At 40.5% G+C, this 12222-nt stretch overlaps 3 protein-coding genes across 4 annotated transcripts in view; 2 read left to right on the plus strand and 1 right to left on the minus strand.

The window, feature by feature from the left end:
- LOC108039874 (nephrin) overlaps nucleotides 1-12222 on the minus strand; it is a 30718-nt gene that overhangs the window by 7431 nt on the left and 11065 nt on the right. The gene's annotated exons all lie outside the window — the stretch shown is intronic.
- On the plus strand, nucleotides 10677-11187 carry LOC108039877. Its single transcript, XM_017117036.2, has 2 exons — nucleotides 10677-10750; nucleotides 10814-11187. The coding sequence occupies exons 1-2, from the start codon at nucleotides 10688-10690 to the stop codon at nucleotides 11111-11113; spliced, it is 363 nt and encodes a 120-aa protein (XP_016972525.1). The 5' UTR covers nucleotides 10677-10687; the 3' UTR covers nucleotides 11114-11187.
- LOC108039878 lies at nucleotides 11454-12004 on the plus strand. Its single transcript, XM_017117037.2, has 2 exons — nucleotides 11454-11567; nucleotides 11631-12004. Exons 1-2 carry the CDS (start codon nucleotides 11505-11507, stop codon nucleotides 11928-11930), a joined length of 363 nt encoding a protein of 120 aa, XP_016972526.2. The 5' UTR covers nucleotides 11454-11504; the 3' UTR covers nucleotides 11931-12004.

Below are 12222 nucleotides of genomic sequence, written 5' to 3' on the forward strand. Positions count from 1 at the left end.
GGGGATAACTCAACTCTCAGGCTGTCATTGAGACATGGATGTATCTGTCCGTCGGTCTTTCTGTTCTCCGCACAGTCTGTTTGCCGCTGGATCGGCCCACACCTAGCCTAAAGTAGGTCTGCAGCTTGCGGCTCATTAGCATTAAAATGTCTTAAAGAAACGACTGGGCCACGTTCGATACCAAATTGAACGGCCTACTCACTCGGGGCCTTTACATGCCACACATATACCCCTGAGTGTGTATGTGTGATGTCGACCTAATCAGCATTAGAGCAATCTACATAGGTATTTAAAAGCATTGACAACTCACGCACACTGTCGCCGGATGGTGGGAAATCGAAATGTAAATGATGTGTGGGTGCCAGAGAAAGTTCCATTTTGGGACTGCGGTCAGGCAATCAAATTGGAAGATAATAACCTGCTGGCAAATAATGCGCGATTAATCATCCGATCGAGTTCCTATAAATTATACCCAGCTAAAGACAACTGTCGCCTTATCTACGATAAATAATTCTCGCCCAGCTTCGACTAATGAATTAGCCATTTATCAAGCGCAAATCTCTAAAAACATTCTTAATTCCTTCGATCGGAACAAGTTTAAATTATAATTTATTTCAAGCCAGCATTGCTGCTCAATTAAACTGGTTTTGGTGCCACTGTGCGCTGCGTGAATCGTGGCCACAAATGGCTGGACAAATAAACAAAATAAACATTTCTGTCGTGGACTTCATCAGCGGATTAATTGATTATTTGTCTGGGAAGACAAGCGCACAAGCGGACAAGATGGTCTTGAAAGAAAAGCGGATATGAATTGGTCAGGGCGGGCGGAAATGTTAAAATGTGGCCAATGGGTGGGCCAAAGTTAGTCATTCGTTTTGAGGGCGCCTCGATTTGCATTCTGCCATTCCGCCCGGCCAAAGTTCAAGCAATTAAGCCAAGCGACAGTTGACCAACTCGGCACTGCCAGAACATTTCCTGCGGCAATTAACCAGCGACGACGACGACGAAAAAAAAAACAGCAACAAAAAACGGCAGAACTTGACAGGTTTTTGCACTGACAATGACGACAAACACAGAGAAAACTGAGACCCGGCCCACTGCAACATGCATACAACTCATTTAGTGTCATTACGGGAGGAAGACGGGCAGAAGGTAGATGGTAGATGGTAGATGGCTATATGGTGGCTATATATCTATATGACTATGGCTCTGTGGGTTTATGGCCAACAGGGCAGCGAGACGGCGGCAGGAAAGCCACCCCGCTGGCACCAAGAAAAGACAATATACAGAGGGTAATTGTCACACATATGCAAGCCATCCTGGCCAACAAAGAAATCCTTGAAGTGTGACAGTAGGAAGCAAAGAAAACGGGCGAAGTAAGGAGCACTGAGTGCAGAACACACACTCTGCTGAGTGAAGTAAGTGCAAAGTAAATGAAAGATGAGCAGCAGGGCAAAGGCCCAACCGGTTTAGCATTTCATTCATGGGTTTTCAGCCGTTCTGGCCACTGGCCATCGGACATCGGACATCGGGAAGTTAGAAGTGGAAGTTGGGGGGGACCAGAGGCAGCTGTAATTGTCAACTGGTCCCACAAATTGTACGCAAACTAAACTAACTGCTTAACCGCAAAACGTACGTCCGTAGTCGATGACGATAGTGATGATGATGATGTTGATGATGATGTCGATCTTGGGGTCCCAGGACTCCTAGTTTTGCATGTGCCTGTGGCTGAGCCTATGCCAAAGTCGATTCCTGGCCGCAAGTTAAGTGAGTGTGCTGCCCTGCATTGGCCTCAAAAGCCTGCTAATAGTTTTCGAGCTCTGCAGGTCCTGGCAGGACCCAGAGATGCCTGAATTACTAAGTGACTCAGGCAGGAAGTTTGCGGTGCCTCTGGCTTTTATCAGTTGTGCTCTTTTTTTTTACCTTCGCAGGGTTTTAGGGATTTGCTCTGTTGTAACAAACAAGTTTGAGTACTTTTTGAAACACTACAGTATTTGTTTTTTATTTTATATGACTTAAATTTTAAAATTTATAAGTGGGGGTTTTGGTTTCTTAACCGATATACTTACTCAAAGGTAAACGAATTCCCCAATTGAATTCTTTTCATTTATGTTACCATTGAATTTTTATGATTTTTCTATAATATGATTTTAGAATGGCCAACGTACTTAGGAAATTATATTCGAAAGTCTTATGGTGTAATTTCACTGAACTCACAATAAATAAAATACATGACCATAAATTAAGTTTTCATTCTTCTAGCGTTTGGAATTAAATTTAAATCATTTGTTTATTTATAATTAAAATTTGGTAATACCCCAATGAAATACCCAAATTAAGATCGCCAATACAAGTGTAGTTGCTCATCTCTGTCGTGAGTGGTTACGTGTGGCAATGCCAAGCGATGCGCAACGCCGGATGTCGCACTAATGGTCAACGCAACGCACTCGAAGGTCCCGGCCTGTTTTAGCCCACTGCCGTTCGTTTTGGCCCCGACTTGGGCCTAGTATCGGGCCTAGATGGCCTGCTGGCTGCCTGGTAAGTTAAACTATCTACAAGTCATTAACTCATACAAAGCCAGCAACTGTCGCTGAGGGTGAGGCTATACAATCCGGAATCGAGGGGCCCAGCAGCAGCATCCAGTATCCAGAATCCAGAATATAGAGTGAACTGAAGTGAAGTGAAGTGGCCTGGACCAAACGCACATTCGGCCTTTTGTTTTTCTTCTTTCGCTCCTTTTTTCCTGTGTTGTTTTTTTTCTCCTTATCGAGACCAGTTTCCAGTTTATTCGCTCACGCTGCCACTTTCTGGTAACTCCAGCGCGTTAATGGAAAATATTGTGGCATATCACAGGAAATCCGGTGAGGTTTTTTTTCTTCCTTTGCTGTTGCTTTTGGCCCTGTTTGTTGTTTTTGTTGTTGTTGTTGTTGTTCTTGTTGATGGTTGTTGGTTTGGTATGGTTTTGTGCACACTCCTTTTAGCCGGCAGGACACTTAGCCGGCATCTACTCGCTTTGACAAAATTAACGGGCACATAAATCTCCTCTCCGGGTTTTGCGGCTTTGCGTTATAAATTTAATTAAATTTTTTTTTTTGGTTTTCGTACTTTATCTGCGCCTGTTAACCATTTTTTGTCGCTTGTTTGGTTTACTGTTCTGCTTGCTAACTTAACAAATGTCTTTTATTATATTGATTAAAGCGGCTTTTGGTGTGTCAAATTTGTTGCCAGCCATGTTAAGCGCCGGCTAAGTGTTTCAAATTGTTTTAAATGTCAAGGGAAAGGATTTTGGTACGGCCATAACAATTATTTTTCACATGTGCTTGTGGTCTGAGATGCGGAGGCTACGACTTTGAGCCAAGCCAATCCGATTTTCTGCTGACACTTAAGCGGTTTTTAGCCACCCTTATGTCTTTGGGATTTTTGCCTGTCCTCTTGGTGATGTTAACCAGATGATAATTTAATTTAATTATTGAGAGTAAAAGGAATTTCCCACATTTTTCTAGCACAAAAAGTATAAACTAGAGATCGTAACCAAAAATAAAAATATTGTGTTGTTTTTAAATAGGTAACCAAGGTCAGTTTTTAATTGGATGAAATTTCAAATTGAACATAAAATAATATCATGAAACTTATTGAAGATTTCCAGATTGCTTTCTCGAAAGATCTCATCTTAAAACGGAATACCCTTTCCGCAGCCTTAAATGTATCTCGCGTTATCTTTCCCATCTTACTGAGACTCAACATTTGGTGGCTTTGAGGCCGCCGCTTATGGCCAAGTTTATTGCTGACCCAGAACCGCCTTAATCATCTCCGACAACCCGCATACCCTCACTGGAGTGTCACCGACCGGGCATTTAATGTGCGCCCTGGGCACGCTTAATAAATTCACAATAAAACGCATCTGAATCACGCGAATTGAGAGTGGGGGTGGGGGAATGGGGATCTTAACGACCTCGAAGTGTTTGTTTGTTGTTGCGACTCCCCCGCACAAATCCTGCTGCTCGCAAATTGGCGCATTACCAAGTCTCTGTTCGGCCGGCACACACTGTGTGTGTCTTTGAGCACTGATTGAATTATAAAATTTGCAGCTGAACAAATGCGGTCTGGTCTGGAATGGCCTGGCCAATATCAAATGGCAAGACCCATGCCTCATCGACGTTAAACTAATCAACTAATTTGCTATGAACTTTGCGGTCTGCACAAATTAGAGCGTCCGAGTTCGGCCAAAGACCCACACCGAATCCATTTGAAGGCATTAACATTAATTATTTTCTGCTTCATGAGCATTTTAGATGAACACGAACTCGGGATGGAGGAGATGTGACCCCGACCCCGACAACGAGACTCTCAAGTGGAGACCCTCCCGCCTCGGGACTTTCATCTTTCGTTAATTAATACAAAAATGTTACCCCCTCGGTTGTGTCAACTATTTTTTCAACTATGCCCCGGAATATTTTCAAAATTGTTGCCTCACCGCAACAGTAAACATTTTTCCATGCAAAAATTGAAAGTATTTTGCGGGCGGGTCAGTTTGGATCCGAAAATCTGAATTTATAGCTGGGCGGAAATTCGTCAGGAATGTCAGTTAAAAATTTAAATTTGTATGTAGCAACTAAAATGCTGGCCGCACAATTTTAAGGCTTTAATAAAACCATGTATCCATGTTTTGTAGCCATCACAAAAAAAGAGGAAACAAAGTCAACGAATAACTATAAAAACCCTGGTCGAAATTAAACAATTTTCGGTGAGGCGGGAAAAATAAAAATCAATTTTTCTCGATGTCGACTGTAATAAAAACGGAAAGAGAACAGTAATAGATTTGATGATTTTATGACTATAAGCCACTCCGGTTGTCAATCCGCTTCGTCCAAACAGTTTTGTCAACTGCCACATGCGTGGGTTAAGAGATTTTGAACACCCACAAAGCAGGGCCAACAAGAAAAAAATTTACGAATTTTATTACTCATAAATTGAAAATCATAAAACCCCCTTACAGCACCTAACGTTTCAGTCTATGAAAATAAATTAGTCTGAGGAAATGGCATGAAATGGAAAGTCAAGGAAAGGGGGGCAATCTTAAAATATGCAAGAAAATATTATTTAGCTGAATCGTAAAACTTGGTGGGGTGTTCACTCTGCAAATGGTGAAACTTTTTCCTGCCTTGGAAAATTAATTTTTTTTTGTTGCTTCTCCCCAATATCCTGGAAAAGTTTCAAGATCTGAAAACTCTAGGGAGCTAGCAAAGGTCTTTAAGCCGAACCCACAACTCCGAGCGGCTATTTGAATAAGAAATCTAGCTGGCCAGAGGTAGTAAAAAACGGTCCAGCAATAGACTCATAAAGAAATCAAAGCCAAACCAGTTCAAGAGGCAAAACTAACTAAGAGAGCCGTCGACACAACCTACGTGCTGTGAACAGGTAAAAGAGATATATATATATAAATGTATATATGGAAAAAACTACGGGCTTATGAATGGTAACCGCCATATGAATGGCTTTACAGAGTCCACAAAAGACGTGGGCTTTGCCTCAGTTCGCGGCGCATATTAAACTGAATTTAAATTTAGCTGGAGTATGGGTATGGCCAGCGATATGGAGGTATCCCTCTATCCGTCTATCCGTCTGGGTTTTGCGAACCCAAAGCACGCACCTGGCTTTCCGACTGCTTTCTTGGCTCGAAACGGCTTAGTTTAATGCCGCACTGAATTGGCCAACAGCTACGACGTCGATCGACGACGGCTGCACTTGTCGCCGCTTGGCTCAAATGCTCAAATGCTGAAATGCCAAGACGGAGTCGATTGCACTTCTTGCCACCACTTCATGCCCCTCTGTGTGTATGTATGTGTATGTGGCAGCTGCATAATTATAATGTCTGGGCCCCGAGCGGTACATTGGCTGACTTGGATTGTCGGGCCTGTCTCGCCGAAAGGTCAAACAACATATTTTTGCCGTTTTTATTGAAGCTCTGAACTTTGTTTGTGGCACAAAATTAGTTAAGCCAGGTCTGGAAATCTCAAGAAACCACTAAATAAAATATCTTATTAAAAATTCAATGCGATTTTGGAACGAAAACCCATAAAAAAGTTCGTACTTAAGCAAATTCAAATTTGAATCTCATATTTTTCGGACTAAAATAGTTTAGTTACCTCAAAGAATTTTTGATTCATTAAAAAGTCAATGCGATATTTGAACGGAAACCCATAAAACAATTCATAACTATGCAAATGCGAATTTCAAGTTTATATTTGAAGCTCTTAACTTTATTTTTGAGTCAGAAATAGTTAGTTGTATTTATGTTTTTAAAAATTCAATGTGATATTTCAACGGAAACAATTCATAACTATGCAAATCAAATACTAAGCCAAAACTCATCCATCGGAAATACGGCTTTTGTAGAGCATATTTTAATGCTACGTTTTAATGTATTTTTAAAGATAAATACAATTTCCTCTATTCAAAATACTTTGCAAGTATAATCAATAAACATATAAACGATCGTATTTTGTGCTATTTGTTTTGGCACCCGCACACTTTGGGCCAGGCTTAAACTTTTCTTTTTGTTTTTGTTAGTTTTTGTTTAATTTTATTTATGTATGCAGCTCAAAACTTTGCGTTGTTCGTTCACCCATTTGTTTTTATAAAACTTAATGGACGGCTGATTGCCGGGCAAAATGTCGGTAATACCCATACATTTGTGTATGAATATATTGTTTGTTTTTTTCAAGGATGCGTTCATTAACTTTTCGAGATTTATGTAGGCACCGTGTGAACAGATGCGGGCCAAAAACATCAAACATAGCTGCAATTGTCAACGGATCCCATTTGAAAGCCAACACAAATTTTAATGGGTGGACATAAAAACCAATTTTATTTTGCACTTTTGGCTCATAATGGGGTTGAGTGTGTCCGCTAAACATGACAAAAAAAACAAACGAAATGAAACGAAAAAGAACTACAAAGCCAGTCAAGCGTCAACCGTCACCAAAGAGCCAGAAATTCAAGTTATCTGGCGGCGTTTTAAAAACTGTTGGGGCATAACGTTCGCTCGGCCACAACTTCTCTCTTGAAAGTTAGATAATCGAGATACCGCTGCATCGAAACTAGACACTATGCCAGATTAATGGCTGCGAGCTGATTAGTTTGAGGCCAAGACAAAAGGCAGCACAAAAGGCCAAGCTCGATGGGCCGTAATTAAGCAGAGACAACGCAACATGGTGCTTTGTGTGGAGTCCCAGTTTAGTCAGAACATGTAAATTATAGATAAGCTGGCACACAATGTGCCCCATGCTCTACATGCCCAGCAACCAAAATGTTCATTTGTCAAAATTAACACCGCCGTGGAGCCGCCACAAATCGAATCAAAAATGCCGCCAGCTATAGGTAATACCAATCGAAAGATCTTCGAGTCTCTGTCATTTGGTACAAATTGATTACTTGCCTACTCTTACTTCCCTTTGAAAAGGAAAACTTCTAAATTCATGAAGCCTTTTTATGCAGAGTACTCAAACAGGAAGAGGGTATATTGGTTAGTGTCATGTGGTTGTTATTATATATAATTGTGCTCACTATTAAGTTGGTTAACTTTTTTAATTTTAATCATCAGAATCTCAGGCAATCATCCAAAATATTTTATTATATTACTAGGTATCTCACAGTCGTTTACTTCAATTAAAAACCTCCTTTTCTCTTTGTATTTTTCCATGTTATCTATACAAAAACATCAGTTTCCGAAAACTCCTGTCCCTAGCAATTTGGTATTCTCACACCCTCATCACTCATACGGCCTCCCGGTTATTGTCATTCTATAAACTCCCCGACCAAAACCATCAATCATCTTATTTGGAGAGTCCATGAAAAGTTCGTTAGTGCTAAATATTAACTTTACATTCTTGGCATCTGCAACTGAAAATTGATATAATTCTCACATTGACGGCCGTGGTTATTAATTCAGTTTTCACGAGTATCTCGCTGTCTTCTTTTTCTTTTTGGGCCAAAAGTTACCGTACACTTTTGTGGGTTTTCGACCACGTCCCTGGCAGTTTAATTGAGGCAAACACGAAATAAAAAAAAAATACAAAAGCAAAAACAAAATACAAAGATACAAACAACTGACGCTGTTTCAAAACCGGCTTAGGCGCGCCTGTGTGTTTGTGTTGGCCATCCATCATTATGAAATGTTTGCCAGTGTGGGTAAGTGGTGCACCTGCTCGCATTTCGACTGGTAGCCCCTCCACAAAGGGGTTTTCATGAGGGGTGAGGGGGGGGGGGGGTCAAGTCCGGTTTGGGTCCTCCTTCATTGATAGTTTCGAGTGCAACTTTCGCATGCGCAAAGTTGCCGGACAACATATGCTGACCAGATCGGATCCAACCCCATCTTTCCATCGTTCCATCTTCCCAACTCTCCATAGTTCCCAACTCTCGGCTCCCAGCTGCTGCTTCTGTTTTTGCCGTGATTCCTGGGTCCGTCTGAATTTTTTTTTTCTTTTTTCCAGATGGGTATATATATATGTACACTTATTTTTTGTGCGCCCAGCGTAAGTTAATATGACTTGTAGCACGATGATTGCTTCCTGTGCCGAAGAGAGCGGGCAAGTTGGCTTGAAAAACCCGCTGACAGCCAGCGACATCATCAGCTTCGTTTGCCTTTTTTTATGAATGAAAAATCGCTGTCGCTTTGCCTCCAGCTTGCTATCTCCCTCTGCTAGCGGAAGTTATAAATTAATTGAGTAAATATCGATTCGCAAACCTACATACATACATATACACACGATGTCTAGGGCTTGTTAATTGGCAGCACTTGAAGAGCAACTCACAAAACACAGAGCATTCAACTCCAGCTATTTGCATAGTCAAATTGGCTGGCGGAGCTATGGCAATTGGAAATCGAGTTGGGAACTGTTTAGCAGGCAGCGTATCGGTGCACAAGATTAATGACCATAGAAATCGCATATTCAATTGCTCATCGAGTATTCTCATTCGGCTTTGATAATTTATTGAAAGCTCTTCAGGATGAATTTTTATGCTTTTCGTGTAACTCGGAGAGCGTTTTATGGCAATGCTTTTATGGCATCGGCAATACGCCTGCCATCAACTTAGGCTAAACTTTATTAATTACCAGGCGGTGTTATTTGCCAATTATTTACTCGTCCTCATAAATCGCTTCTGTCGCTCGCAACGATAAAGCGCGATTTGAAGTCGTGAATTTATGAGTTTACTGAGTTGCGACTTGGGTCCAATGCATAATACAACATTAATTGGTAAGTGGATCACTTTCATGGGCAATCACTCTAAATAGGTTGCTTTGGATGCATTAGAGGAGCTAAATAGTTATCTATAGTTATGGATACTTTATAGTTGATGTATCTTAATTAATAGTTAAGGATAAAAAGCCAATTATAGAATGCTTTTTCAACAGATACCATCGCTCTCAAGGCCCAGTTATCTCTATACGGTTTCAAAGACAAAAAAAACCTTTAATTTACCAACTTCGCACGTTACACATCTTTAACCCAATATTTTTTTTAGACCTGCCCCGCAGCGACTGTATTTTTTCGCGATCTGAGAGAACGCGTCATGCATAATTGCATATATCAGATACGAACACCTAACTGTACTGCTGTATTTTGCAAACATATACTACATATGTTTGTATATTTGTTTGCTCGTTACTGTCGCGTCATAAGGAGCGACAACAATCGCTGTTGCTGTTGCTGCTCTTGATGTTGCAGTTGCAACTTGTTTGGTACCTGCCGCTGCCGTTGACGCCACCTAACTGTCAACTTTCTTTTTTCACCCCGGCTCATGTAATTACAGAGAGCTGACTGTGTGTGTGTGTGTGTGTGTAAGTTTTACTTGCATGCAATTAGCATAAAAAATATCAACACAGTTTGCATTTATATAACGCTACAAATTATGCATCATTGAAGCTGCCACCGCAGCAGCAAACTGCAATGACGTTGAATAATGACCGAAAATGCAATGGAAACCCGGCAGCATCCACATCCACCCTCTGAACCACCCCCCCTCTGCACCACCCCCTGCACCACCCCCTGCACCACCCCCTACACCACCGCCAGCGGAAAACAGAAAACAGCCAGCAGGCCCAGACACCGCAGCCTCAGCTCCATCTGCATCTGCATCCACGACCCCTTCCCAATCCCAATCCCAATCCCAGTCCCCAGCTCCATCCTCTCTTGGCCAAGACTGGTTGGCAAGGGGGCGGGGTCTTGGCGGTGATGTAGGAGTATCAACTTGTACCAGACGTCGTCGTCGTCGTGGTAGGTGCCACTGACACCTCACGCACACCCACTTCCAAACATGTTGCTCTGAGCCAAGCCAAGTGCGATGAGCTCGTGCTGGCTATGAGATATGGTAAATTGCAGATGAAAAGACTATACGGTACACGGTGACAAAATATCAGTACTATTTAATACAACTATATTGGATATATAATATATTCGAATGACTCTTACAAAAGTATTCTTCATTCTAAGGTATGCTTAAAAATGCATAATTTGGAGGGGTATGCTAGGCCATTAATCACTCAAAAATTAAAAAAAGGGAGATAATTTAATTTTGAACACGAAATTGTAAAACAGCTAATCATCTTGGATACTTATGCGGGAAGTCTTGCCAAAATAAAGTATAAAAGAGTTCTGTATTACTCTGATCAGTATCAGAGCTCAAGATGAAAGTATTGACTGGTTTGGTTTTCCTGCTGACCGTCGGTCCCCTGTTCTCTCATATAATCGTAAGTAGCAGTGTTTTTGTTTTCGCACCCACAAATATAACTAATTATAATGATTTCCAATAGAACCCAGAAAGAAATGATTGCGCAAAAAGGGGCGGGATAACCCAACATTATTTGGAAAATTTTCCCACCAGTACTAGGGTCAAGTGCTTCTATGCTTGTGAATTGGAAAGGCTCGAAGTAATTGTCAATGGCGTTGTCGGCGATTTCAATTTGTCCGTACTTAACATAACCCTGAATCTCTATGAGCATGAGCATATAGGTATAAAGATTAAGCCATGTCTGACAATTTCGGATCCCAACAAATGTGAACTCGGCTATAAGGTATTCACTTGCTTAAAAAGGCACCTTCCAGATTTGTAAAAAATGCCGAACTTGATTTTAATAAATTGAGTATGCTACAGAGACCATGTTCTCTAGAACCATTTGCATAATAAGTAAAGGTCTATCATTTTTTTGGGGGTGTGATAATTAAAAAAAAAGTAAGGCAGTAATATTATCAGAAAAAAATATTCGAAACAAAAACAATTAATAAATAAATATTGTTTTTATATTTTCATTATATTTCTATAATATATTTTAAGTTAGATTCCTAATTCTCTGTCGTAAGCCCAGAAAATTATAATTCGACAGGCAATAATGCTGGAAATTGAAGCGTAAAACAGCTAATCATCTTGGATACTTATGCGGGAAGTCTTGCCAAAATAAAGTATAAAAGAGTTCTGTAATACTCTGATCAGTATCAGAACTCAAGATGAAAGTATTGGCTGGTTTGGTTTTTCTGCTGACCGTCGGTCCCCTGTTCTCTCTTATAATCGTAAGTAGCAGTGTTTTTGTTTTCTCACCCTCAAATATAACTAATTATAATGATTTCCAATAGAACCCAGAAAGAAATGATTGCGCAAAAAGGGGCGGGATAACCCCACAATATTTGAAAGATTATCCCACCAGTACTAGGGTCAAGTGCTTCTATGCTTGTGAATTGGAAAGGCTCGAAGTAATTGTCAATGGCGTGGTCGGCGATTTCAATTTGTCCGTACTTAACATAACCCTGAATCTCTATGAGCATGAGCATATAGGTATAAAGATTAAGCCATGTCTGACAATTTCGGATCCCAACAAATGTGAACTCGGCTATAAGGTATTCGCCTGCTTAAAAAGGCACCTTCCAGATTTGTAAAAAATGCCGAACTTGATTTTAATAAATTGAGTATGCTACAGAGACCATGTTCTCTAGTACCATTTGCACAATAAGTAAAGGTTTATAATTATTTGGGGGTGTGATAATAAAAAAACAGTAAGCTAAATTAATGTACAGTAATATTATCAGAAAATTAATATTCGAAACAAAAACAATAAATTAATAAATATAGTTTTTATAGGTGGGTCCATATATTACTCAAAACAATGAAGCCATGTCGATTTTGCGCTGCATTTTGACATCTTTTCTATGGCAGCTATATGATATTGTT

The sequence above is a fragment of the Drosophila rhopaloa genome, unplaced genomic scaffold (assembly GCF_018152115.1).
Source record: "Drosophila rhopaloa isolate 14029-0021.01 unplaced genomic scaffold, ASM1815211v1 contig_115, whole genome shotgun sequence".
Lineage (NCBI taxonomy): Eukaryota > Metazoa > Arthropoda > Insecta > Diptera > Drosophilidae > Drosophila > Drosophila rhopaloa.

Coding starts and splice junctions, on each gene's coding strand:
- LOC108039877 (XM_017117036.2), top strand. CDS start 10,688: ATGAAAGTATTGACTGGTTTGGTTTTCCTGCTGACCGTCGGTCCCCTG. Junction 10,751..10,813: donor CCCTGTTCTCTCATATAATC/GTAAGTAGCAGT, acceptor GATTTCCAATAG/AACCCAGAAAGAAATGATTG.
- LOC108039878 (XM_017117037.2), top strand. CDS start 11,505: ATGAAAGTATTGGCTGGTTTGGTTTTTCTGCTGACCGTCGGTCCCCTG. Junction 11,568..11,630: donor CCCTGTTCTCTCTTATAATC/GTAAGTAGCAGT, acceptor GATTTCCAATAG/AACCCAGAAAGAAATGATTG.